The sequence below is a fragment of the Neofelis nebulosa genome, chromosome 7, assembly GCF_028018385.1.
Source record: "Neofelis nebulosa isolate mNeoNeb1 chromosome 7, mNeoNeb1.pri, whole genome shotgun sequence".
Lineage (NCBI taxonomy): Eukaryota > Metazoa > Chordata > Mammalia > Carnivora > Felidae > Neofelis > Neofelis nebulosa.
The window spans coordinates 11205446-11232624 of record NC_080788.1 but is presented as its reverse complement, the minus strand read 5'-3'; the positions used below and the strand labels follow the sequence as shown (position 1 = coordinate 11232624).

The window sequence follows — 27179 nt, the reverse complement described above, 5'->3', positions numbered from 1 at the left end:
TCTCAAAGATCACATGCTAAATGATTCCATGCACGTAACATTCTTAACGTGACAGCGTTTCCAAGTTAGATGCTAGATCAGTGACTGCCTGAGGTCAGGGGGTAGGGAAGGGTGTGGCCACACAACGGTAGCAGGAGGAAATCCAATGGAGGGGGGTGGACAGCTGTGTACCTTGACTGTGGCGGTGATCACATGAATCTACCCGGGAGATGAAACAGACTAAACACACACACACACACACACACACACACACACACACACACAAACGAATGCACGGACAACTGGGGGAGTGTGCTGGTGAATTGTATGCACGCCAACTTCCTGCCTGCAGCAATGTACTACAGTTATGCAAAATGCTACCGCTGAGATTGGGTGTCCTTCTGTAGTATTTCTTACATATGTGTGTGAATGTTCAATTACCCCAAAATTAAGTTTAAAGGGAAAAAGAGAGAGAGAGCAGTTTTGAAGGAGAACACAGGCCAGCTTCATTCAGACACTCTGCATAGCACCTGAGTACCTATTAAAAAGATCCGGGTGCCCTACCTGGGACTCAAGATGCCCCCTCCTCTCCTGTCACACCCAAGACAAGATTCTGGGACCACCAGCACCTTTTTAGGGATCTTGTTAAGAGTTTAGCTGCACTGGGGCACCTGGGTGGCTCAGTCAGTTGAGCATCCAACTTCAGCTCAGGTCATGATCTCACAGCTCGTGAGTTCGGGCCCCACGTCGGGCTCTGTGCTGATGGCTCAGAGCCTAGAGCCTGCCTCGGATTCTGTGTCTCCCTCTGTCTCTGCCCCTCCCCCACTCGCACTCTATCTCTCTCTCTGCCTCTCAAAAATTAAGAAAAGTAATAAAAAAAAAAAAAGTAAAAAAAAAAAAAAAAAAAGAGAGAGAGAGAGTTTAGCTGCACATCAGAATCAATTCGACCACTGCCCGGAACACAAGTGTCACTCACAGAGCCCAAGACCTATCCTACACACCACACCTATAGAGGGAACTCTATGCACCTGCTATAATAATGACCCCTGAGCAGCCGAAACAATTACATGAATCCCCTGGCCTTCCCTTTTCCTTCCTTTGTATATTTCTCCTAATTTCCAGGTATGTTTTTGTCTGCAACCTAAAAAAAAAAATTCAAATGCTGACTTTTGTTACATGCACACGCATCATGCTAGCTACAATCGTAGAAGCACACCATTGTCTCCAACATACCCATACTTTTCCCCAAGAGTAGTATAAATTTCAAACCATTAAATAAAATGATTTCATACTGTCCTCCCGGATGCTACTAACCCCCGCCCCCACCAGTGACATCACGGTTTCCATAGGAACTAATGGACTTCAAAGTGGAAAATACATATGGTGGCTTTAAAAAAACAAAAAGGGCAGACAAAATAAGTGATGGAAACCAAGCATATCATAGTATAAGTGGTGATGCATAATGTACCTGCATTACAGGGCGCCAGCTCGGGGACAAGCAATAAATATTTTAGTAGAGCCCTTATGCTAACAGCTATTCTGTATAATAGCACTTGTCGCATTACATGATTGCCTTTGGAAACATGGCTGCCCCATTCACTGCATGTGGGTAAAAGTGTGTGTTTAAAGCACAGGTACAGATCAGAGGCAGATCGTGCAAACAGAGTCCCGTATTCCGCTTTACAGTTAGGCTGTAATTATGCCTGAGAATAGATTCCAGAACTATTTGAATGCCAGGAAGAAAAGAACACTACCACTCATGAGAGAAATGGAATGAACAGGGAGAGAGAGGAAAAGAGCCTCAATTCTTACTCCCAAAAGGTAAGGAAAACAAATAATAAAATCTCCAGGAAATGCAACATTTCTCTCCGTACGTTAAGGTCCTGCTGAGGAAGTGTGGGTACTTTTTCAGTCTCTGTACATATGTCTTAGTCTGGACGTTGGTGAATGAAGGTTCTTTCTGGACGCAAAAAGCCCACGCTCTGAGCTGCGAAGAAGGCGGTGAGGAGGTGACAATTCTGGATGCTTTGACACAAAACGAGAGTCTGGTTTTAAAACAGAACAGAGTGCTTGATCTGTCCCTGTCAAAATGTCACTCTGAACACTTCACATTTAACATACTCAACAGAAGCTTCAAGAAGTTCCATCATTTTGTCTCTGTGCTGTGGAAGCCAATATGTAGACGATCAGGTCCTGCAAACACCCAATGAGCTACTTTCTTCTTTTTTTTAATATTTTTTTAAGGGAGCGTGAGTGGGGAGGGGCAGAGAGAGAAGGGGACAGAGGGTCCTAAGTGGGCTCTGGGCTGACAGCAGGGCTCGAACTCACGAACCGTGAGAGCACAACCTGAGCTGAAGTCAACACTCAACTGACTGAGCCACCCAGGCGCCCCGAGCTACTTCCTTCTGATGCCCTCTGGCTCCTACCAAGGACTAAGGAGGCTTGCAGCCAACCGAAAATGCCCAAATCCACACCCTGCTTAAGATCTCCCATACGATGGTTTCATTTCCAGGATACTAGATTGTGCCCCATTTCCTCAGTGCGGTTTTCTGTGTCTCAGCAATGCCCTGACACAGGAGGGCAGTGTGTGTGTGGCCCTGCCACCTGGTGCACGGAGGATGGGAAGGCACTTTTCACCTTCAGCCACACACAGCCACTCCTTCAAGAATCCCAGCCATTGCTCTGACGTCATTAGCAAAGGTTCTGAGAAAAGCACCCTCACGTCACCACCCTCTGAGCGGAGATTTCTCTGTGTTCTGCTAAGTGCTCTGTCCCCCAAACCTGGAAGAGTGCCTGGCAAATCGCAGAGGCTCAATAAACTGGACTTGATTAACTCGCGAGGTGTTCCAGAATACAAACATCTCAAGTGTCTTAAGGGGAAGGTTGAGGGAGGAGAGAGCAGGGCTTGGTGTCATAAATTTAAAAATGTATCTACAAGGGGAACTACCATCATCGTTTCCAGAGGCTCCATGCCAAACTAATTAAAAATGGTAAATAATGATTTAAGAGGTTGGGAGACGACATAAAATCCGAGGGAAGAGAATCTTCCACATCAGAATTAAATGTAATGCCTCAGATCAATAAAAATGATCTGAAAGACCAGGAAATAAATCAAGTAACGTAAGCAAGAGAAAATGACGTCAGGAAAGCGGCGTGTTGCCATCCAAATGCAGAGGTAACTTACAGAAATGAGGTTTCTCATTCAGTGGAACTGAATCAGTTCCATTTGGGTCAAGCAGCAGGGCCCCAAACATATTGGCAGAAGTGAAATACCTACAATTAGCTGTTACTGTGTTCGAGGGCCAGGAGCAGCACTAGAGGGAAGGCCGCACCCCCCACCCCCCACCACAGACTGTAACCACACAGGGCGGCCGAGGGGGGGTGCACAGGAGCTCCCTGGGGGTCGTCTAGAAGGTACCCTGCAAAATACAAGCAGGCCTACTCCACTGATTGGCTAGGAGGAAAGATCCCAAGTACAGGAACCTCCAATGTGGGGCCTTCGGAGTCCCCAGATGTTACCCAGCCGAGAGAATGGCTGTGAGCACAGAGGTGGTCAGCCTAAAATCATTAGGAGGAGCCTGCCCGGAGGAAGGCGTCAGCCTTAGGGTCTGGGTAAAAAGACTAGAAAGATGGGCAACTGGTAACCCCGGAAATGAAAGCTGGAGGCCGGAATTCACCAGAAAGCAACATCTTCTCTGGGAAGCCAAGGGATCCCCCCTCCCCCCCGCCTCCCCAATCAGAGACCACAAGTCTAAGAACTCTTAAAAGATTCCAGAGCAGGGGTCTACAAGGGTTTCCATAAGAGGCCAGCTAGGAAGTATTTTCGGCTTCGCAGGCCATATGGTCTTGTCACAACTACTCAGCTCCGCTGTTGTAATGCCAAAGTGGCCGGAAACAATGATATGTAAATGAACCAGCATGGCCGTGTTCCAATAAAACTTGATGTACAAAAACAGCCTACAAGGAGGATCTGGCCCACGGGCTATAGTTGGCTGGTCCCTGTTCTGGAACTATCCTCACTACTCTGTGTCTCCTCCAGATTTTCGGCCATCTGCAGTGTTTCTCCACAGGGCATGACAACAAAACCCTCAAGGCAAGAGCCTGAGGAACCGTCCCCAGGGACCCAAGGAAGGGGTGACCTCAAGGAGGCTGAGATTTATTATGCACCAGGCACCACACAAGGCTTCCATGTAGGGTACCCCACACTCACAAGAACCTTCTGAGGTGGGCAGTAATCATCCCCAAGTTACAGATGAGGACCCTCAAGTCCAGAAGGTGCAGAACCAACCCAGAGTCCCACAGGAGGGGTAGATCCAGGGTTGGAATGCAGGCAGCCTCGCTCCAAAGCCAAGCCCTCACTCCACAGATATATAAACTGGACAGACAGTGCCCACGTCAAACCAGGCAGCCTGCAGGGGAGGGGGTAAGGCCATGACCCCCCCCGCCACGGGCTGGACACAGTACAAGGAAAAAAAGCAAAGCAGGAGGGGGAGGGGTCCGCAAAGTGTCTTCACAACAGAAGGGCAAGCAGAGTCCTCAACACTGAGTTGCAAAATGGGGACAGTCCTGAAGGACTAAATGAGACAACACGAGTCAAGTTCTGCATTGGTGCCCAGCACACAGCAAACACTCAATAAAGAGAGATGATTATTATCGGTAAGCAAGTTAGCGCCTGTTCAGAATTTCGGCAACAGCCTCATCTGTTTAAAGGGTAACAACAGGGGCGCCTGGGTGGCTTAACTGGTTAAGCATCCGACTCTTGATTTTGGCTCAGGTCACGATCTCATGGTTCATGAGATCAAGCCCTGCATGGGGCTCTGCACTGGCAGCGAGGAGCCTGCTTCAGATTCGTTCTCTCTCTCTCTCTGCCTCTCTCCTCTCTCTCTCTCTCTCTCTCTCTCTCTCACTCTCTCAAAATAAATAAACATTTAAAAAGACTTTAAAAGGTGACAGCAGAGGGGCACCTGGATGGCTCAGTCGGTTAAGCGTCCGACTTCGGCTCAGGTCATGATCTCGCGGTTGGGGAGTTTGAGTCCTGCACTGGGCTCTGTGTGAACAGCTCACAACCGGGAGCCTGCTTTACATCTGTGTCTCCCTTTGTCTCTGCCCTCCCCTGCTTGTGCTCTGTCTCTGTCTCTCTCTCTCTCAAAAATAAAAATAAAAAAAAATTTGTTTAATAATAATAAATAAATAAAGGGTGACAGCACAGATTCACACCCACTTCAAGGAAACAAATGCCCTTTTCACATGGAGAGGTCTGGCAGTCACTACCCACATCAACCCCTTAGCATCGCAAACAGGGATGGGCCAGACGTTTAATCTGAAGAACTTAAAAGGACGCCTTTGGGGGCGCCTGGGTGGCTCAGTCGGTTGGGCGTCCGACTTCAGCTCAGGTCACGATCTCGCGGTCCGTGAGTTTGAGCCCCGTGTTGGGCTCTGGGCTGATGGCTCGGAGCCCGGAGACTGCTTCCGATTCTGTGTCTCCCTCTCTCTCTGCCCCTCCCCTGTTCATGCTCTGTCTGTCTCTGTCTCAAAAATAAATAAACGTTTAAAAAAAAATTAAAAAAAAAAAAGGACGCCTTTGCAGTTCTCCAATTTGATCAAACAAAACAAATCCAGTCAAGACCAAACTAACTTCGAGTCAAGCCATCAGGGAATAATGAGATAAAGTCAAAACAAGGAATGTTCTGTAGAATGTCCTATAAAATGACAACTGGACTCATGTCTTCAAAAGTTGACATCACAGGAGAAAGTGGAGGAACGAGTCTAGATTAAAGGAGGAAAGCTGTCGAGCCACATTCACAGCAAGGTTACTTTACAACAGCTAAAATGTGGACGCAACCTAGCGCCCATAGACAGATGAATGGAGAAGCAAAATGTGGTACCTACATACGACGGAATGTGATTCAGCCTTAAGAAGGAAGATAACTGTGGCACAGGCGACACCATGGATAGAACCTTGAAGACACTATGCTCAGTGAAACAAGCCAGATGCAAGAGAACAAATACTGTATGATTCCACCTACATGGGGCATCCAGAGGAGTCAAATTCAGAGAGTCAGAAAGTAGAAAGGTGGTTCCCAGGGGCTTGAGGGGAGAAGGGAATGGAGTCATTATTTAATGGACACAGAGTTTCAGTTTTTCGAGATGGAAAGAGCTCTGGAAATGGTTGGTGGTGATGGTGCCTACAATACGACAATATGATGTATCTAATGCCGGTGAACTGAACACTTAAAAATGCTAAAGATGAGGGGCACTTGGGTGGCTCAGTCGAGTAAGCATCCGACTTCAATTCAGGTCATGATCTCGCGATTCGTGGGTTCGAGCCCCGCATTGAGCTCGGGGCTGACAGCTCAGAGCCTGGAGCTTGCTTCAGATTCTGTATCTCCCTCTCTCTCTGCCTCTCCCCTGCTCGCACTGTATCTCCCTATCTCTCTCAAAAATAAATACACATTAAAAATTTTTTAATGTTAAAGATGGTAAATTTCATGTTATGTGTATTTTCGAAGGATAAAAAAATAAAAATAAAAAAGAGGGAAACTAAAAATCACGTAACAAATGAAATGCAGGATCTTTGGTTTGGGGCTGTCTAAAAAATAAGCATTCTGGAGAAAGAACTAGGGACATAGGAACACCTGGAGAGATGTGACTACGTCACAGGTATTAGTTGAAATCAGGGAACAGTTACCTTTTCCTATAGTTAACCACTCCTATTAGGAGTGGTAATAGGGTTGTGGTTTTATAAGGATAGGAATCATATTTTATGTGGAGGCATAGTGAAGTATTTAGATGTGAAACGTCCTCCTTTCTATAATTTCCTTTGGTTTTAAAAAAGTATACGTATATATTTGCATGTGTGTGTGTAGTTCAATACGTTGTTCAGCTGTTCGGTCCTAAGTATTCACTGCACTATAATTTCCATTTCTCTGCTCCGAAAACTTACAATATAAAGTTAAAGGTACAAGTGGGTCAAAAACACCCCACCTATCTCCCTGGGTTGCCAGATAGCTAAACAACATTAACCCATAACAACGCTTTGAAACTCATAAACATTCCACACACGTAAGATGGGCATTGTACCCATTTTCATTGTTGACAATAAACCTGAGACCCCAAAGTAAATAAATGACATCCCACTGAGGAGTCTTTCGGTAAATACCAAAATGTTAATTCTCGGAAAGTCCTGTGGAATACTTTTTGAATACGGGGCATGTGATTTTGTACTAAGGTTTGGAAAAATGGCCATTTGGTGAAGAGGTAAACATTCATTAGCGTGTCTGTTCACACTGGCATGGAGCGGTGTGTAATTTTGTGGGGGCTGTTAGGGCCGGATTATTACATAATGGCCCTTGTTTTTGAGTGGCTGGCTGTTGAGAGCGAGAACCTAGTTGAGGGCTGAGCACATGGGTAGCAACATGCCCAGAACAGGGGCCCTGCGACACAGGGCACGGAACGTTCGAAGGCTCATTTTCAGAGCTCACACCTCCTGCAAATGCCATTTCGTACTCACGGTGAAGGGAGAGACAGAGAACACAGGTCTCCGGCCCCAGGGAAGCTGTGTTCAATGTTTGCTACCAGTTAAAAAGAAAGAAGAAAAACAAGAACTGTGTTCTCTTACAAGTAGTAACGTATTAAAATGATATCAAAACACCAAACATCTTAAGCCTCCCATTTGGGCTGTGATTTCTGGAGGAGGTGTGGTCTGAGGAAAGAGGAGGGATTTGAGAGCAAGGTAAAGCTGAGAGATAGGGATCACACACGACTTGTGTCCCCCTGGACAAGACACTCGATTTCTCTGAGCCCTCATCTCTTTATCTGTAAAACAGAAATACTGGCATTTACCTGCGGCGAGAATCGAGTCAGACTATTTACGTGCTCCCTGGCACACAGAAGACACTTAGAAAATGTCAGTCCTCTCTCCTTCGTTGTGACTGATCAACAGATATAGGGGAATGAAATACAATGGGATTCTATACAAACTTCTAAAGTGATACTGGGTACTCAATTCAAATGATAGAAACTCCTGGGGCACTCGGGTGGCTCAGCCGGCTAAACATCTGACTTCGGCTCAGGTTGTGATCTCACAGCTGATGAGTTCAAGCCCCCACATCCTGCTGGCTGCTATCAGCACAGAGCCTACTTCAGATCCTCTGTCTCTCTCTGTCTCCCTCTCTCTCTGCCCCTCCCTTGCTAGCGCTCTCTCTCTCTCTCTCTCTCTCTCTCTCTCAAAAATAAACATTTTCTTAAATGGTACAAACTTCTTACAAAATCTCACTCCTCCAAAACTTAACCAAAAAAATGTTAAAGCAGAATTTTTTTTTTAAAAATCACCAGTCAAAAAAAAAAAAAAAAAAAAAAAAAAAAAAACAAGAAAAAATTAGTACATAATAATCAAACACTGCCTGCCAGGGAAAGTAAAGGAAGACTGTAGAACAGAAGAGAACAGGATAGCATGGCCAGGCTCAAAACCCAGCATCTACCACGCGCAGGAAGATGAACCAGGGACTAAATAAAAAATCCGGAGAGTTTTCATGCATATCAGCAAATCTGGAGAAAAGCCACCTGAGTAGGTGTCAATATAGTCCTCTTTTCTGAGTGGGGAATAGTGAAAACATCCTCAGGGGAGAAAAGGATGAAGAGGGGGCCATGAACCGTGGTGCTGATTACCTCTGCTGGGAGGAACTGAAGGTTCCAGGAATACATGGTGAAATCCGGGGCTGATCCAAAGCCAGAGAATACTGCCCAAGGGTATGCAGTGGGTGTTCCTCCACAGGAAGACTGAGCCCACTTAAAAGAACCTTTAAAACATCCCAGAAGCAAAAGCCACCAAGCCAACATCATCTAGCCATGACTAGTCAGCACCCTGCATACCACCTGCCATGGCATAGCCAGTCCTGGCTGCTCTGCAGGCCCTCAGGGTGCAGAAAGCACGGACAGAAACAAAAATCTAGCCATCAAACTACAACTGGGTGGTAAGGGGGCAAAAAAGAGAGGCTTCGAATCCAGAAATCACCCACACCCAGAACAACAAAGATCTGCATAGACTCACCCAGGCAAGAACAGAGTGATAAAAAGCAAACAAAAAGGTCTGGTCTCTACAAACACAGACTCCTGGAGGAAAGGACAAGTGAAACATTGCATCAAAGACAAAGAATTCAGCCTCCAAGAAAACATAATGCAAGAAGAGGAGGATTCCCCCAGAAAGATCTCTGAGCCATAGAACTTAATATGAATAAGAGTGCAGTGAATTGAGAATTCAAAGGCAACATTAACCCTCCCCCGCCCAAAGAAAAAGGAAAGAAAGAAAGAAAGAAAGAAAGAAAGAAAGAAAGAAAGAAAGAAAGAAAGAAAGAAAAAGAATGAGATTGTAGACCTAAAGAAATAAATTGGGGAGCAAATAAACATTAGAAAAGCAATTTATAGAGTAAAATCTATAGCAAACTAAAGAAAGATGGCTTCATCAATTTACTGACTACAGGAAAGCTAAAATAAAAAAATGAAAAAAAAAGTGACGATCGATAAAAACAAGGGATCCAAGTAATCAAAGAAAAACAAACAAGTATAGAGTTCAAAGACAATCCAACATACAAGTAACTGGTGTCCTTCCATCAGAGAACTCACTGCCCAGAACCAAGAAAAATCAAAGAGACAATATAAGAAAATTCTCCTGAGACTATTAATAAAGAATTGAATCTGTCGACTGAAAGAGCACACCAAGTGCCACAAAAATATGACACATCTCATGCGGCAGTGATATACTCGTTAAGTTACATGTCGGATACTAAGAAAGAGCCCCTCCAGCCTCTTATCTACGAGCACGTAGTCTATAAAGGAGGACAAAGCGGGCTGGCCTTGGACTCTTCCATGGCAACACTCAAGGGTAGAAGGCAGTGACTTCTTCCAAGTTTTAATTAAGTCTTCTGTGAAACTGGAGTGAAGTTAAATTTACTACTTTGTATTTTAAGAACATGTATCTTACAAAGTATATCTAGCCAGCCAGCCGATTTTCCATGGAACGGAAAGAACTCTGAGATGCTATACTGCTAATGATCATTATAAAGGGGGTGGGAGTTACTCCTTCCTCTTCCCAGAACCCATACCCGGATCCATACTAAAGGAGGAACCTCTACTTTCTGGAAGAAACAAAGAAAAATTATCTGTTCTGACTTCCTCACTGCATCCTCCCCAAAGGGGGCTCAGGAGACTTATCTGGTCTATAAAATCGTGAAAGGAAGTCTAACAGTCTTGCCCTGACCTCTTCCTTTTCCTCTCCTGTGAACAGACCTCAGGGTGCACACATTCTTTGCTCCTCCAGGAGGTCAGCTTTGCAGATGCACCCCTGCAGAGACAGACAGCCCATCATTCTGACCAGGAGCAAAGTAGTCTGAAGCCTGGATCTGGCCACAAACTGAGTTTTTTGCAATCCGAACTCCAAATGTCTCCATACAAACTCCAAGCTGATATTCTTATACCCCTGTGGTTGGCCATCACATGTCTGCTACACTATTGATTATTAATTGGTGGGAGCAGGGGGAAACGGAGAGAAGATAACTATTACCCCTCAAACACCAGGATCGGTCCCGATTATTTCCAAACGCTGGTGGGATTTGGAATGTCTTAAAATATTTTTTACCTGAACTTTTCTTCATTTTAAAATTCTTCATAATGAATATCCATTGTTTTTACAAAAACAATAAGGTCATTTTTCTTCATAACAGTGACACCAGAGGAAAACATCTGATATTACAGAAAAGTAGTCACAGGGGCACCTGGGTGGCTCCGTTGGTTAAGCATCCGATTCCAGCTCAGGTCATGATCTCACAGTTTGTGAGTTCGAGCCCTGCATTGGGCTCTGTGCTGACAGCTCTGAGCCTGGAGCCTGCTTTGGATTCTGTGTCTTCCTCACTCTCTGCCCCTCCCCCACTCGTGTTCTCCATCTCTCTCTCTCCTTCAAAAATAAAAAGTAAAACGTTAAAAAAAATTCTTAGAAAGTAGTCACAGTGGTTTAGGGGAAAGAGTAAGAATGTGCAGTGTGATCTGATTTATTATAAAATAATAATAGTAACAATAGTAACATTCTGCACAGGCACGGGGTAAGCACTGTGAATGGATTATCTCATTTAGTATGAAGTAGGTAAAAATACCATGCCAATCTTAGACATAAAATGGAGAGGTAAAGTCATTTTCCCAAAGCCACACAAGATTAACACACAGCAGGCATGGACTTCACAAAGCCAATATCTTCTATTATCATTGACGTTTAAACAACACAGATGTGAACTACACAGATCTACTTATACACAGATTTTTTTCTCCATTAAGTACAATACTGTAAATGTATTTTCTCTTCCTTATGATTTTCTTAATAACCTTTTCTTTTCTCTAGCTTACTGGAATATAAGAATATAGTATATAATACATATATATGATATGTGTTAGCCAATTGTCTGTATTATTGGTAAGGCTCATGATCAACTGTAGGCTATTAGTAGTGAAGTTTTAAGGGAGTCAAATGTTACACACAGATACTCGACTGTGGGGGAAGTGGGTGGGTGTTGATGCCCCTAACCTCCCCACATAGTTCGAGGGTCACCTGTACTCTGTCCTCACAGTCATAAGGAAACACAGGTAGTCCCAGAGATTGAAAAGCACAGGTCCCAAAATGTTGACAGTGTCTCTCCAGGCCCTGACATTATGGATAATGTTTTTTATTATTATTGTTGTTGTTGTTAAATTATTGAATCTATGTTTCTCTATATTTTCCAAATCTTCAACACACGTGGTCCTTGTGCAATAGGTAAAACAGTAGGTCTCTATATTAAGAAAAATACCACAAGCATCAACTTGAAGTTCAAGTTAATGGTAGAGCCAAGTGATGAGGCCACACAAGGTTCCTGAGCTGTCTCAGCCCGTGTTTTTAGATCGGCCATCTGTGGGCAACAGGTGTGGGCCAACAGGCCAGAGGCATTCTGGCCACACTCCACATCCCCTCTACACAGGATGTGAAGTTGAAGGGCACCCAGCTCAGTGAACGCTCCACCAGCCTCCTAGCCCCCACAGTATCGGGGCCTCAGCCCAGTTGCCGGTGAGCTCTGCTCCGAAGAGAGCTTCCCTCTGGACCCTCACGATTATTCCAAGGAGGAATGCCCCCTCTCAGCAGCTTGCCAAGTCCTTCTCAAGGAGAATGGGAGGGGAAGTTCGAATGGCCTCCATCCAATTTTTAAACTGTAAACTGCACACCCACTTTTTGTTTGGAGACATTTCCTGTGTGTGAACACAGTTTGTTCTGTTACCAGCTTTAAAGTTACCCAGAACTGATACATCCAAGGCCGAGCTAAAGTGTTTAAAGAAAAAAAGAAGTCCAATACGACAGTACCTTTCCTCATTTTAGCTCATCTTGCAGAAATCTCATTGGAAGATAAGTCAAAAAAGAGGTTGGCCACAGAGGTGCCATTGTGTATGGACGCCCCAGCCCCCGCCCCTCCTCGACTGCCCCCATCCAGGCGGGCACAGCACACTGGGACAAGCGGTGTCCTTCAGACCCTTGCCTACATCATGCGATGCGGCCATGCTTGCTTCTAGGTAAGTCTGAGGACGCCATGATGCGGCTGCCTTCCACATGCCTGTAGCAGCATTTCAGGGCACCACTTCAAAGCTGGGGGGAGGGAGGTAAGCCTTGCCAAGAGAGGTGCCGACGGCCCCCGCAATGCTGGCTGGCGCTGACATGCCCCTGCATGTGGCTGTGGCCCTGTGCTCCCAGCCTTCCCCTTCTCCTCCAAAATGGCTTCCCACCCCCGTCCCACCTGCGAAGGCTTTCCCCAGCCAGACTCTTGAAATACCAGCCTGATGTCTCCTTCCCTTTGGATCCACCCTGACCAAGGCTGAGAAAATTACTGGACAGCTACTCTTCTTCCCAGGGCCATCTCCAACATCACCTCCCACTTTGACCCAACACTTGGCTTCTATGGCAAAGACCATGCTGTCCCATGGACCGCGGATACAGCCAGACCAGCTGCAGGTCTTCAGGAGGGCAGGGCCGTGGCCTGGCCCAGGGCCTGGAACGGTCTCATGAAGGAGTCATTAGTGGAAAAAAATATAAACATGTCATCCCTGTCACCAGGATAAAGAGACTCCGTGAGGCCCAAGAAGATGCCTTTACTGAAGTCAATGTTGCTCACAGTTACTTCAAAAAGTTGTCCAAGTTTGGCAGAGACCAAGCTGAAGTCTTTTAAAAGGAGCCAATGCTGAGAAACTCTGAGAATCAGACAGTCTCACCCCCAGCAAAAAAAAACAAAAAAAAAAAAACCCAACCCTGGAGATGAATGAGATTAGAAGGCAGGGGTCTGGTCCTAATGTAACACACACCTGGCCAAATCTGGGACAGGCCGGCATGGCCATAATATTCTTTTCCAGTCCTCCTGCATCAGGTAGGACTTCAGGGAGGCGACAGGGCCAGCTGGACATTTCAAAGGGCCTGGTTCCTGTTAAGGAGTCCCGGGTGTAAGGCACAGGAGAGCTGTACTACACGCACTCTAAATATATACACACATAATGTTCACCCACATGTATTTCTAGGCTTTTTTTTTTTTACACGCATTTCCCTTAATCAGATGCTGTACTCATCCCAGCCACTCCCTGCACTCAGCTACGCCCAGAATCGGGAAAGAGTGTTTTCAAAGCTATTCATTAACGCAACTGGGCTCACTCCCGCAGCCTAACCACCACCCCACAGACAGAAACATAGTTATCCCCTTACTTATTCAGAAAGGAAACAAGGATTGTCACAGGATAGCACATCTGCAAAGAATGACACGCCGACCAACATTCCAGAAGTTTCCTACCCAACCCAAAACCCTGAAGAGGGCAAAGAGTCTGTCTTTTTCTTTTTCTTCTTCTTTGTACCATCAAACCATTTTAGGGTCCTTTGCTCTATTTTGCTCCTGGTATCATGAGTTGAATCGTGTCCCCCAAAAAGGACTAGGATGAAGCCCTAATTCCTTATATCTGGAAATGTGACCTTATTTGCAACAAGGTCTTAGCAAATGTAGTTAAGGTAAGATGAGGGCATTAGGGTAGATCCTAATCCAAGAGGAATGGTGTCCTTCTATGAGGAGGAGAGAGACACAGAAGAAAAATGCCATGTGACCTCAGAGTCACATAAGGGAGGGGTACAAAGCCTATCTAAGGAACATCAAAGATCAAGGGCCACTGTCAGGAACTACAAAGAAGCAAGAAACGATCCTACCTGGAGTCTCAGAAGAAGGACGCACCTGCCGACACCTTGATTTCAGGCTCCTGGCCTCTAGGATTGCCAGAAAATAAATCTGTTGTTGGAAGCCACCCCGTGTATGGTTAGTTTGTTTCAGCAGAGCCCCAGGGAACCAATACACCCCATTTCTTCCTTCAGAAATGCCCTAGAAACTCATTCATATCGTCATCCACCTTCCCGCCCCTGGGTCCAAGTCTTCCTCCAACCAAAGGATGAACTGTCAAAGTCACTTTCTCTGTACTACACGTCACACCTTTCTATATCTAAGGGAGAATGTATAACCCAATTTTTCTCTAACATCAGAGATACAGAAAATGTTTGGGAATGCCCCTACTATCCTCTGAACTCCACAGGGGAAGGTTTAAATAGAATATGAAGACCACACTCCCCACCCCCACCCCCACCCCCCAAATAAAATACAATAGGGTCCATCCGGGAAGGCAAGAATTAACATACAGTCTGTGGTCAAAGGTGGGACTGGATCTTTACCTCCTGTAGGACTGAGAGCTTAGCTTATATTACCCACCCAATGAGGACGGTGAGAAACCAACAAAGGAAACAGCTAGAAGAAGGATATTGACAGTGCCTGTAGCATAAGCCTGGCACAGGAGTCCTACTCAGGAGTGACCAGGGTTTGACTCCTGGGAGCACGCTCTCACAGAGGTCTGATGGATCCGACTGGGACATCCTGCCAGGGCTGGTGAAGCGTGGCCCTGTGGCGTCAGGGGCCAGCACAGGGAGGCAAGAATAAAATTAATGAACAACCAGGAGGCGACAGAGCTGAGCTGACCACCGTGACCACCAGAGCTCAGCTCACCGGGTGCAAAGAGAAAAGCAGTCACGGAGGCGACAGACCTGAACACAGGAACACTCAGCTTCCTTATGGGGGCTCTAAAACGTGTCCCTTGTCACACTGCACAGCCTCCCTGATGGCCTTGGGTGCCTGAAGCCCTAGAGGCATTTTTAATAGCTGCCTTGGTCCTACTACTTTTAAGTGACAAAGCGTTCCCCAGTGAAATCTAAAGTATCAGAAGACGGATAAATACAAGTGTATGTATTTTTACCTGCTCACCAGATTAAGGATAGGTATGAAGCCTATTAGGAAACGGTCTATATATACATATATGTATATATATGTGTGTGTATATATACATACATATATATATATATATATATATATATATATATATATATAAAGGAATATTTTAAAAGAGAAAAAAAAGTGGACTTTTTTCCTGCATTCACCAAAACATTACTTTTATTTGTATGTTTACAATCATTATTTCCAAAAATGAAACTCTTCTGGACTGTTCACCTACTCACCCCGCGAGCTAACGTGGGGGGCTAGCTCTGGAGGGTAGGGGCTGCATGTTTGGGTAAATTACTTAATCCTGTGCCAATTTTGCCTAAGATGAAAAGCAGTAAGGGCAGATATTTTTTAATATAAAAATTGTTAAGTTTATTTATTTGGGGGAGGGGAGGGGCGGGGGGGGGTGGAGAGAGAGAACCCCAAGCAGGCTCCATACTGTCAATGCAGAGGCCAACGCAGGGCCCTAACCCTTGAACCAACGAGATCATGACCTGAGCCGAAGTCAAGAGTCAGACGTGCAACCGACTGAGTCACCCGGGTGGCCCCCCTTGGCTATGTTATTTTTTTTTTAATGTTTATTTATTTTTGTTTTTTTTTTTAATGTTTTTTTTATTTATTTTTGCGACAGAGAGAGACAGAGCATGAGCAGGGGAAGGGCAGAGAGAGAGGGAGATACAGAATCAGAAGCAGGCTCCGGGCTCTGAGCTGTCAGCACAGAGCCTGATATGGGGCTCGAACCCACAGTCTTGTGAGATCATGACCTGAGCTGAAGTCGGACACTTAACCAACTGAGCCACCCAGGCACCCGTTATTTTTAAAGAGACCTAAGAACGCAAGCCAAGGCCAACCTTGGGACACAGGGACGACATGCCGAGTGGACAGTCGGTTCCACCTGTGCATCTCAGAAGGTTCACGGGGCTGCATCCGCTTTTAGCCCAAGTCCTGCTGGCTCCACGCGCCCCTCTGAGCCCATGTGTGGTAAGGACGCCCTCCCCACCTGCTCCCATCACCCGCAAGCCACAGAGCTACACTGACGGCCTTTTCGATTCGTATGCATCTCCACAGATTTGGCAAAGGTAAAGCGAAGGTGCTACTTTGTGGGTTTTGTTTCCAGAAGACATCCTTCCTTCGGCTGGCTGAAAAACTCCCCTTGGCATTTCAGCCTCCCAGACGACACAGTATTTACCACACTGGGGAGACAATGCGACCCGCCACATGATAAATCACACAATCAGTTGTGAGTCTTGTCCTAAATTTTCCGCATGAAGACAGGGGAGGCCTTTCTGAAGCTCTTCTGGATCTCTTTCAACTCGTCTAGTTTCTTTTAAGTATTTCCTCCCAGTGTCCACTCTGGCCACAAAATAAGCTCCTTGTCTACACTTTAGGAGGCTGTAAATGTGAAATGGGCCACGCAGCGTGCAGCCTGAGAAGAGGATGGTGGGAATGAGCCACAACAAAAGACCGGCAAATTATGCAACACGAGGCAAAATACACCCCAAAGGCGATGGTAGGGGGACTTTGGGAAATGAAATGTCCAAAGCACGGATGCCCGTCACAATCGACAGTGTTGGATTATTCCCGAACATGCCACTGAATCGCACAAGCAACCTCTCAAGCCTTCACGGACACCTGCCCTCTGCCACCCGGAGAGTCAGGGTGACCTCAGACACAGAACGAGCCTATGCACCCCTGGAGAGAAGGTGCTGGTGCTGAAGCAGCAGGCTGCCAAGTTCCAGGGGGAGAGCTCTAGGTGGCTCTGTGAGTCTACTTCCAATGATTCTCTGACCCTGAAAGCCAACGGAGAGATTAACTAATCAACACCACTCTCTTTCACAGGTTGGGGTCACAATAATGGAAGCTTACATAACAAAAACATACAGGTCGGCGCTTAGAAATTTGTACCTTCATTAAGAGAATTCTCAGCGAGGGAAACACAAGATTTCAGGTACACTATTTTAGAGCTTACATAATCAGTCGGAGGGCGGCTTTCCAATTTCCACTTGCTTATATTCAAGGTGGTAATTTCTCATTCGAATCAGCCGAGGATGGGAAAGAGGCAGCGTCAGGCTGGGGGAGCAGATCCAACAATTACAGACGGAGTGTGTCTATTTTACATAAGCCTTCTCCCAAAGAGGGGAGGAGGGAAAGACAACAGCCAGTCCCAAGAACATCTGACAATAGTCTTTAATCGAAAGCACCATTGTGACACTGTTCTCCCTGCACCAACCTTGCAAGTGCAGAAATGGAGGTAAAAAGAATCATCTCTATCTTGCTTAAGTTCTGGTAGTTGTGTAGGCAGTGACTTAGGGAGCAAGATGCCTAATATTCTATTATATTCCCCAGGACTATGTGTTGAAAGCCCGCTCTTGGCTCCTTCCTATTTCTGCTAACTCTGCATCATCGGGAACTCGGGGAGCTAGGAAGAGACAGCCACAACAGGCTTTATTCCCACCGATGAAAGGTTTCGAGGGTCACCCGGACAGCCAAGTTAATTATCCAGAGACCCATCCCAAAGGGCAACTTGCCAGACAAATCAGAATCTGCCACCACATAGTACAGAACTCACATACGGAGTGTAGGTGGGTGGACAGACAGACGCACAGACAGAAGAAAGGCACTCCCTAGGCTTTTGAATGGACTCACTCTATCCCACAGTAACTCAGACCTGCTGGGACATGCCAGGGACCCACCATACCACTGCCCACTTGGACGGGTTGTGGCCACAGCTTGCTTCTGTGCTCGTGGCAAAGATTTTAACCAAACCCAATGCTAAGGAAATAAGACCTCACTGTTACACTCAGGGCTCTTCCATTCTGTTACCAGGCATCTTAAAATGCCACTGGGGATGTGATGTCCCAGAAGAACAGAGTATTGAAGAGGTGTTGAAGGCACCTTTTATTTATGAAGGAACTCATGAAGGTATTTATGAAGGAAATCATGGAGGCAAAGGGGAGTAAGTGGGCTCCATACTACCCCCTCCCCAGCCCCATTCAAAACCTGTGGCTTGGAGCCAACCTATGTTGTCTTTGGCTTTCAAACTGTTCCACTGAAGTGCTGACTGGAAGTCATAAATGAGACATTTGTATTAAGTCCAAGAAAATTTTAATGACCGACTATTATGTCTCAGGGAAATAACCATTCCCTATTTAAAGAGGAATGTCCGCTCGTTTCAGGAAACAGCTGGGCTGGTTACGATCATTTCTATTAAATTGAGCTACTAAACCCTCCATTAGGAAGGGGTTCCCTTTTCAGAAAGGCTCGTCTCGAAGCCACAAAGAAGAACAGAAATAAAGAAGCTGGGAACAGCCGGCTGCAGAGATTCCTCTACACCCAGTGGAGCGTTTCCGCTCTGCGTATTGTCACTGGAGAGCCCACGACACAGCACCCCTCCCACCCCCTGCCCCCAGCCAGGCTTGTTCACTCAACTGTGGCTACAGAAGGTCCAGGGTCTTAGGAAGCTGATAGGGTTTCTTCCTCGGGGAAGTCGACACCCAGCCAGCAGAGTCTGGGGATGCAGTGGTGTTCAGAGAGCGTGTGCTCTCTTGTGAAGCCCGTGGCCCTTGAATGTGAAGCTAAGAACTCGCCTAAAACAGATGCTGCAGGTTGATTCACTGAGAAGAGCCCAGTCCATTCCTTATCCTTCCCAAGGACAGGTGTGACCAGAGGGGCGCTGTGCAAAGGTAACCCCCTAAACAATCATCGTAAGTGGAGATGAATGGACCCGGGGGAAGAGAAACAGCACGGCATCTATCAAGAGCCTGCTCAGGGTGCCTCGGTGGCTCAGTCGGTTAAGCGTCCGACTTCGGCTCAGGTCATGATCTCGAGGTCTGTGAGTTCAAGTCCCGCATCGGGTTCTGTGCAGACAGCTCAGAGCCTGGAGCTTGCTTTACATTCTTGTCTCCCTCTCTCAGTGCCTCTCCCCCGCTCATGCTCGGTCTCTCAAAAATAAGTAAACATCAAAAAAAAGTTTTTTAACTTTAAAAAAGAGCCTACTTGCTCTGCTTCAGAGAAACCAAAAAGGGTCAAGATGAGGAAAATGCCCCAATTGTGCCTGCTGAGCCCTGTCGAGCACTGCAGGAGGATTAAGAAGAAGCAGTGGGTGTGGCAGGAGACCTGAGCCCCCGCCCCGCACCCCCCCCCCCCCACCGGCAACCAGGACCAAGCTCCAAGGTCGCTGACCGGAGGACAGCATATGTCCAGGACATATGTCCCTTGATCCCCGAATCCTGACACTCCAGGCTGCTTTGAAGTGGCCACTCTTCACCCAGAGAAGCAGACTGAGCTATGAGGGCCCCAATCTCCAACGTGGGAAACAAAACAGAGGCCTCACACAATACCCCAAATTCTCAGGCCCTGGTGAAGGACTTTGGTTATGCCAAGGTCAGCGACTAGAGTTGTGTCATTAGCAGCAAAGCAAGTACTGAATCCTGTACCCTAGGAGAGCACTCTATCATGTGTCCATTTATTCCAATATCTCAACCATCTGTAAGTCGGTCCCACTTTTCAGATGACAATATTGGGACTCAGGTAAGTCAAGTGACCGGGAGCCGGTAGGTAGCAGGCCCAGGTTCAAGTCCAAGTCTTCTGACTCCATAGCCAACACTCTTCACTGCTCCTCAGCTGCCTGCAACATAGAGGACCATCAAGGATTCCCTATCCTGTAGCCACAGACCAGAGCGACGGGAAACAGGGCCCCCCAAAACGAGGCATCAGGACGCCTGTCCCTCCCAGCCGTCCCAAGCGCCCCTGTCCACCCACCTCCAAGTACCCACTGGCTAGAAACGCTCAACAGAACCATTACTAGAGCGAACTCCTCTCCCACGTGACTGGTAATTCTTACAGCGTCTTTAAGACAAAATGGATTGCTACATTTAGAATAAGGGAATAAACAGAATTAGCAACTGGTACTTATTTCTTGCTTCTAAAAACATTTTACCTCCTGGACAAAATGTTCATGCAGAACAAGGGAACTACCTGAGAGTACAGTTCACTACACCCAAATCAAAGTTTGATTGAAATAATTTTATTTCTCATTTGTTGGGGCTACAAACTGAATGCCTGTGGAAAATATGTACAACCATGTCATTATTAATAGCTCGTATATATCAAACAGCATGTGCCAGTTAGCATTCAAAATGCTTTCCATGTACCAATTCAGTGAATCCTCAGAGAATCGTTAGGAGTATTATTAGACCCCAGTTTTAAAATGAAAAACCAAGGCACAGAGAGGTTAAGTAATCAGTTTAGGAACACACAGCCAAGAAGGGGAGAACGTGGGTGTGAATCCCAGGTCTTCGGAAGCTCATCCATTGAGCCACGGTTGCCGCAGATGCTTATCATTCTCCTACCTGGCAATTTTAACCATTTCATTTGGGGTTTTAACCACGTTTAGTCATTTTAACATGAACACATAGACACTTGGGTTACATAAAATACAAGTTTCTCAAACCATACCAATTTTATTTATCCTGTGAACCAAAGTCACTGATTCCACCCTTTTTCCCCCTACTTATTTCCTATTTTGTAGATACAGATACAGCAACAGAAAGCAAAACTAAGTTAAAGGAACAAGGATGCTATCTTTCCGGCTTACAGATTACCAAAAACATTTCTGAGAGAGTACAGAATATAGGTCACTTGACTTCAGGGGAGTTCTAAACCCATGTTTAAGCCACACAATCAAAATTACCAGCAAAATGTCCCTTAACGACGTCCAAAAGGGACAGCATTCAATATTTGGTCTATGCAACCCTACACCAGAACGTGTACGTATGTAAACGTGTAATGCACACAATGCACACATTAACATACGTAACATAATAGGAGTAGGTATACAAAATATGAGTAGAAGTGTTGAGTACGGTGATTCTCCTTTGGAGGAATGTGGTTATTTATTAAATGATGTGCTGCAGTTAAATCCCTGCAAGTTTGGGGTGCCCGGGTGGCTCAGTCTGTTAAGCATCCGACTTCGGCCCAGGTCATGATCTCGGGGCTTGTGAATTCGAGCCCCGCGTTGGGCTCTGTGCTGACAGCTCGGCGCCTGGAGCCTGCTTTGGATTCTGTGTCTCCCTCCCTCTCTGCCCCTCCCCAGCTCATGCTCACACTCTGTCTCTGTCAAAAATAAACTTAAAAAAAAAAAAAAAATTTAAATCCCTGCAAGTTAAATGTGTTCACCAAGTTGAAAGGAGAAATACTGCTGGTAGAGTTTTATTCTCCACCCCAGCAAGAGGGGGGCAACTTCTGCAGACCTGCCTGCCCAGTCACCTGGCAGGCCCCACCCTCCTTGCCTGGCACCTCAAGGAGCCCTCCTCAATCCAAGGAACAAGGTCAGCTCAGCGGGAGTCCTTGCCACTCCCTCTGCAGGAGGCCTAGACCCTGAAAGGAACACCCCTGTCTGCAATTAACCAGGAACATTCACGGATTTTGTTGGTCTTTATTCCAGGCCTTCATCGTCTTCAACTGTGGCTGCCTCCTCATTGTTTTTTGCTAGGTTACACTTACTCATCCCCAGTGATGGCTATGTGAGCCCCTCCATAAACAAGCAGCACTTGAAAGCTTGCTTCAAGATGAGCAAGAGAGATGCAGAGACCCTCTTGCTCCAACTGCCTCTGCCCAAGTAGAAACTTATCCAGCTTAACACAGAGCAATGCCATTCTGGCAGCAGGCAAGCAAGAAGATGAGCTTAAATGCTGGGCATGTGATTAGCAAGACAGTGCCCCTGCGGAGAGGCCTCTGTGTCCTCTGCTTTGTAAGGTATCTAAAATGGAAAAGGGGGAGAGTTCCAAAATTCAGGAAGGATCTTGCCCGCTTTACAGCCCACTGATCCCATTTCTTTGACCATGAAACCCACAAGAGAAAACCCCTAGAGAAACTAAGCTGTGTACACAAAGCTGATTGAAAGGAATTTGCAGAAATCATTTTTCCCCTAAATAATTATTAGCTAAACATGTGCAACCAAACAGCAAGGAAAAAAAAAATCAGGGTAATTGTATTTCTTACTACCTGGGGCTATATAGTAATTATGCAAATGGCAGGGAATTTGTCACTTCGAGTAACCATAAGTGTGTAAAATAATTTGATTAAGTAAAATACAGTCGCCTTAGTCATCATACTAATTTGACAAGGACTTTAAAAATGTCCCTCAGCTGTCTGCTTCTGGGTAAGAGATGTAAAAACCCATCTTCAAAATGATGCTTCTTTAGGGAGAGAGGAAAAAAAAAAAAGAAGAATAACAAATCCAGTAGTTTCATCTTACAAGTAATTGCAAGCCACTGAATGCTCTCAGGCCTAACACTTTTTAAAGTGACTATAAATCAGTGAGATGGGAGTGCTGTTACATGCACTCAGTCATCCGGCGAATTATTTTGTCACGACAACCTCCGACTTAGGGTTTGCAAAACTCTAAATAGGGAAATGCCCACCCCGGGTCCTAGGCACTGTCTGTGCACCCCACCCTGGAGACTCAACAGGCCTTGTCAAGTTTGCATCCTGAGGAAATTCAAATGCATTTGTATGTGAGCCTCAATCCTAACTGCCCAGAGGTGTCAAGGTTTTAATTTCCTGTACACAGCCTTATCGACTCCAGTCCTCGGCAATTTGATAACACACACGAAGCTCTACACGCAGGGCTGGCCTCCAAGAATGGCTTGAGACATCTCAGTGGGTCTCCACACATCACCATGAAGTACACACAAAATAACTTTCTCTCCTGCAGTTCCCATAGGCCTAAGCCTTCTCCAAAGGGGCCGAGACTTAAGCAGAGATCACATCCTTGCAAGGTCAGTTCAGACTGGAGCCACCCAAAGCAAAGACCCAAGTAAAGGAAAATCGCATTCTTGACCGAGCACACCTTGCCGATCAAACCGGATGGGTCTCTCTTCTTATGCTCAACAAAGTATCGCATAGCCACTCAGGCAGTTTAAGGGACTAGGAGAGAACATCCCTGTGACATTGGCTTATCTGAAGTATGATTTCCAGTTACAACACTTGCAAGTGTAGCAGATTTCAGAATCCACAGCTGGCCGGGGGGGTTGCGCGATTACCTTATCTCTACTATCACAGCATCTGGGTGTCAGGGTCAATAACCTTCAGCATCCCCCTGGGAGACCCCCCCCCCACACCCCATCCCACCCCCACACCCGCACACACATGGAGGCAAAAAGTTGCTGGTCCCCTGCCCAGCTTAACAATTGGTGTTTGTCTCATATACAAGTCTCCCTTGAGTTTCCTCCCTGGGCAGGTTCTTGAGGGAAAGCGCGCGCGCGCGCGTGCGCACACACACACACACACACACACACACACACACACACACAGTCCTGCTTTACAAAGTTGCTTCTCAAATCACAGGCAACTTCCTGCTTCAGTTGTGCAGTTGGGGAGCTTACACCAGTGCAATTGAAGACACAGGGCAAGCCCTTTTCAGAAAGTAAAGGGAGAAATGAAATGAAGCCTCCAAATATAAAACACGGCATCTGAGAAGACAAAATAATAAGGTAGCTGCATGGACTACTGGGATCAAATAGATTAAAATAATGTCGCTGGCATAGAACTTTCGATAACCCCTCTTGCTATCAAAGCAAGCACTGTTGGCAATGTCCCACGGTGTGCCCTTCATCAGGTACCTGAAAATGCTTCATCGGAGAGGCAGGCTGATTGCCAACGCAAAGATCATATATAACACACCCCTGGCACATGGACCCTGACAGTGCGTATGATCACCTAGAAAAGCAGGCTCTGAGGTTTCTTAAGAAAGCCATGATGAATTAAAACGCAGACGTCTGCCTTTCCTGCAAACATCCTACAACGTTTCATTCTCAAATTATCCATGAAGAAGTCACACACAGCTGCAGGAATAACTTTTTATTCCACCTCCAAATTAACAGATGAACAGAAAACTCCCAAGTGGCCCAGAAAAACAAAACCCACAGCAACCTGATTCAGTCGACCCTGGCAAGCAAACTATTTATTTTCACGAGGTTCAGATGGCCACAGAGAGTCCAGGGCAGCCGGGCAGGGCAGAGCCCTGAGCACCCTATCCCTCCACTCCTAGTAATCAAAATAAATTCAGTTTCCTAGGCCTGTCCTCTCCTGGGCCTCCATCCGCCTTCTGCTGGTCATCTGTCGACTCCTGTTACCCTACCCCTCTGAACCAGGCTTTCTATTAGCCCAGGCTGGAAATGCCAGCAGCCCCCCTCTGCCCCCACCACCAACAACCAGGTGGACTGAATTCCTGCCACTGGCCTACTCTGGGATTAAAGTCAACTTTCTATCTCCCGGTGCCAGCCAGCCCTGCCTTTAGGTATCCAGCTTCACCAGCAGCCCTCTGCTTCTTAACTTTCTAAAGGAGCCCAGGCTACTCATCTAGTTGAAGCTCAGCCTCGTTCCTTTCTAAAACCCTTAGATCATGGCAAGCTAAAAAACTAAGACCAGGCCTTTATCATTCATGGTGTGAAAAGTTCCGTTCCTGTTTGCCACGCATGAATAACGCACCCTACTGAACAAAACTGGCTTCAGGCAAACAAACTGGTAAACCCGAAGGCAGCTGTTGATACACTAATTACCTCCCCAAACACAGACCCCGGTTAGGTAGTACATACTTTGCATATGCTTCAGCACAGACCCACAAATATCTTGTTAATACGCATTTGCATCTTGGTAATACACATAGCTATCTTAATATCGTAACAGTCAAAATTCCCTCCGTGAAAGTGCTGATAAACTGACCCCCCAAACAGGGACCGTCTGTGCTGGAACTACCGAGAAAAGTGCATTTTGTACAACAAAAATCTAAACACCGAAGAAAACTGTGCTTTGGGCTACAGGGCTCACCTGCAGCATACAAGTCAAGGATGCACAGAGACGGGGACTTAAAACACTTTCATCTCACAAGGAGCAAAGGAAATGCAGCTGATTTTCAGGAGCCCTGTAACTTTGGCACCCCAGGAACAGAGCTGAGTTTGAACAATCCTCTCTGCTAACCACAAAAATGACGTTCCCCTACGCTACAAGCCTGCTTGTACTTCCCTCTGACTGTAAGCCGGGAGTCTTTGGAGACTATGAATGGTACAGGGCACCCACCAGTCCAGCCTTCATTAACTGCACCCCAAGGCCAAGAAGGAGGGATTAGTGGTACATCAGGAAAAGCATGGTTCTATCTGAGGATGTGGTATTCCAACAGCCAAAATCCTGTCCAATTCTATCTCCGTCAAACTTGTTCAGGAACACTCAAAGTCTCTGACGTTTCATTTCATGTTTCAGGTCAATCACCAAAGTAATGACTTAACACTATACACTGACAAAATCTTCTCCTGTGTAGGCAGGGCTGGACTCGGGTCTGGAAGTGCGCTCTCTGGAACTCAAGTCGGGACCACCCGCGCGGGGCAGGACAAGGCGACAAAGTAGGTATTTGACAGTGCTGAGTCATTACAAGCTGTTTCCTCTGATATGCCAGGCACCCCTGGGCCGTCTGAGCATTAATATCCCCTGTCAGAAGGCAAATGAAATAGACGCACATAGTGCAAAATAATGCGACCCCCTTGCCGGCGAGAGACCACGGTGGGGAATCGAGGTCTTAAGCTCGGGTAGCAGGAGCTACACAAACTCGCAGCTGCTCTCCAGGTACTGTAACTTTATCCCAGACGCCAAAAGATGGCTATTGGGATACGAAGAGGGAATATTCCCCCTGCAGCCCAGGCTCCGAACAGGGCCACACTCGGGTGCATTTTACTCTAAGCTGTTAAATACCACCCCCCACCCTCCGTAACTGGCGCATGGGGAAAGCGCCCGGAGAAAATGATGCATAATGAATTTGTTCTCGAGGCGGATGGAATGGAAAGAGTGGAGGACGCAGGATGCTCAACTGGCTTTTCTTCCCATGTGCAGGTCACCTGAAACCCACGATGCCTGCCTCTCCAAGGGGGCTCCTGAACTCACCCTCTGGCTGCGCCTTCCCGGCGGGGAAGCAAACGGTTTCCCGGCCACCTGCCCGCCGCCTCTCCTCCCCGGGCACCCCAGGCCCCCGCCGGCCGCGCGAGCAGCTGCCGGCATCCGCGGTCCCGCCCGCTCCCGGCTCGCTCGGCAGCCCGGGCCGGCAGCTCCCCCGGCGGCCGCCGCTGCACCACTCGCCAACCTCCGCGCCGGGCCGAGGTCATGCCCGCCTGCCCCCGGGCCCCAGGCGGCCCCCTCCCCGTGCCAGCCGGCCGCCCGAGCGCCGGGCCGGGGAGGGGGCCCCCGCGGCGGAGTTGGCACGGGGACTCACCAGGTAGGCGCCCACCGTGCCCTGCGCCAGCATCAGGGCGCACTCGGACACCAGGAAGATCTTGATGTTGGAGAAGCAGGACACCTTCTTTTTCTTCTTCTTGTTCCTCTGCGCCTCGTCCCCCTGCAGCTCGCCGCTCCGGCCGCCGCCCGACGAGCCTCCCGGCTTCTTCCCCTGCATCCTTCCCCCGCCGCCGCCGCCGCTGCCGCTTTCCCGCTCGCCCCGGGTGTCGGGCCCGCTGCCGGGCGGGGGTGTGCGCGGCGAGGCTGCGTGCTGTCCCCGCCCCGGGCCCGCGGCGGCCGCCCCCGTCCTGCCGGGGCTGGAGAGGTGGAAGGCACAGCTCCTCGCCGCCGCCGCCGCTGCCGCCGCCGCGCGCGCTCGCCCCTTTCCTCCTCCTCCTCCTCCTCCTCCACCTCCTCCTCCTCCTCCTCCGCCCTCCCCGCGCCTCCTCCTCCGGCTCGGGCTGTGCCAATCACAGGGGCTCCTCGCGCCGCCCGCCGCCGCCGCCGCCGCCGCCGCCGCCGCCGCCGCCGCTTCGCCGCCCGCGGACGCCCGCCGCTGCCATCGCCCGCTTCCCTTCGCCA

General features: G+C 47.5%; 1 protein-coding gene across 4 annotated transcripts in view; it reads right to left on the bottom strand.

Annotated features, from left to right (window-relative positions):
• Positions 1–26936, bottom strand: part of SLCO3A1 (solute carrier organic anion transporter family member 3A1) — a 313852-nt gene extending 286916 nt beyond the window's left edge. For all 4 annotated transcript variants that reach the window (XM_058736684.1, XM_058736683.1, XM_058736685.1 and 1 more), the window contains exon 1: positions 26596–26936. In XM_058736684.1, the coding sequence (XP_058592667.1) occupies positions 26596–26775 (180 nt within the window). In that variant the 5' untranslated portion in view covers positions 26776–26936. The remainder of the gene's footprint in view (positions 1–26595) is intronic.
• Between the last annotated feature and the right edge of the window lie 243 nt (positions 26937–27179).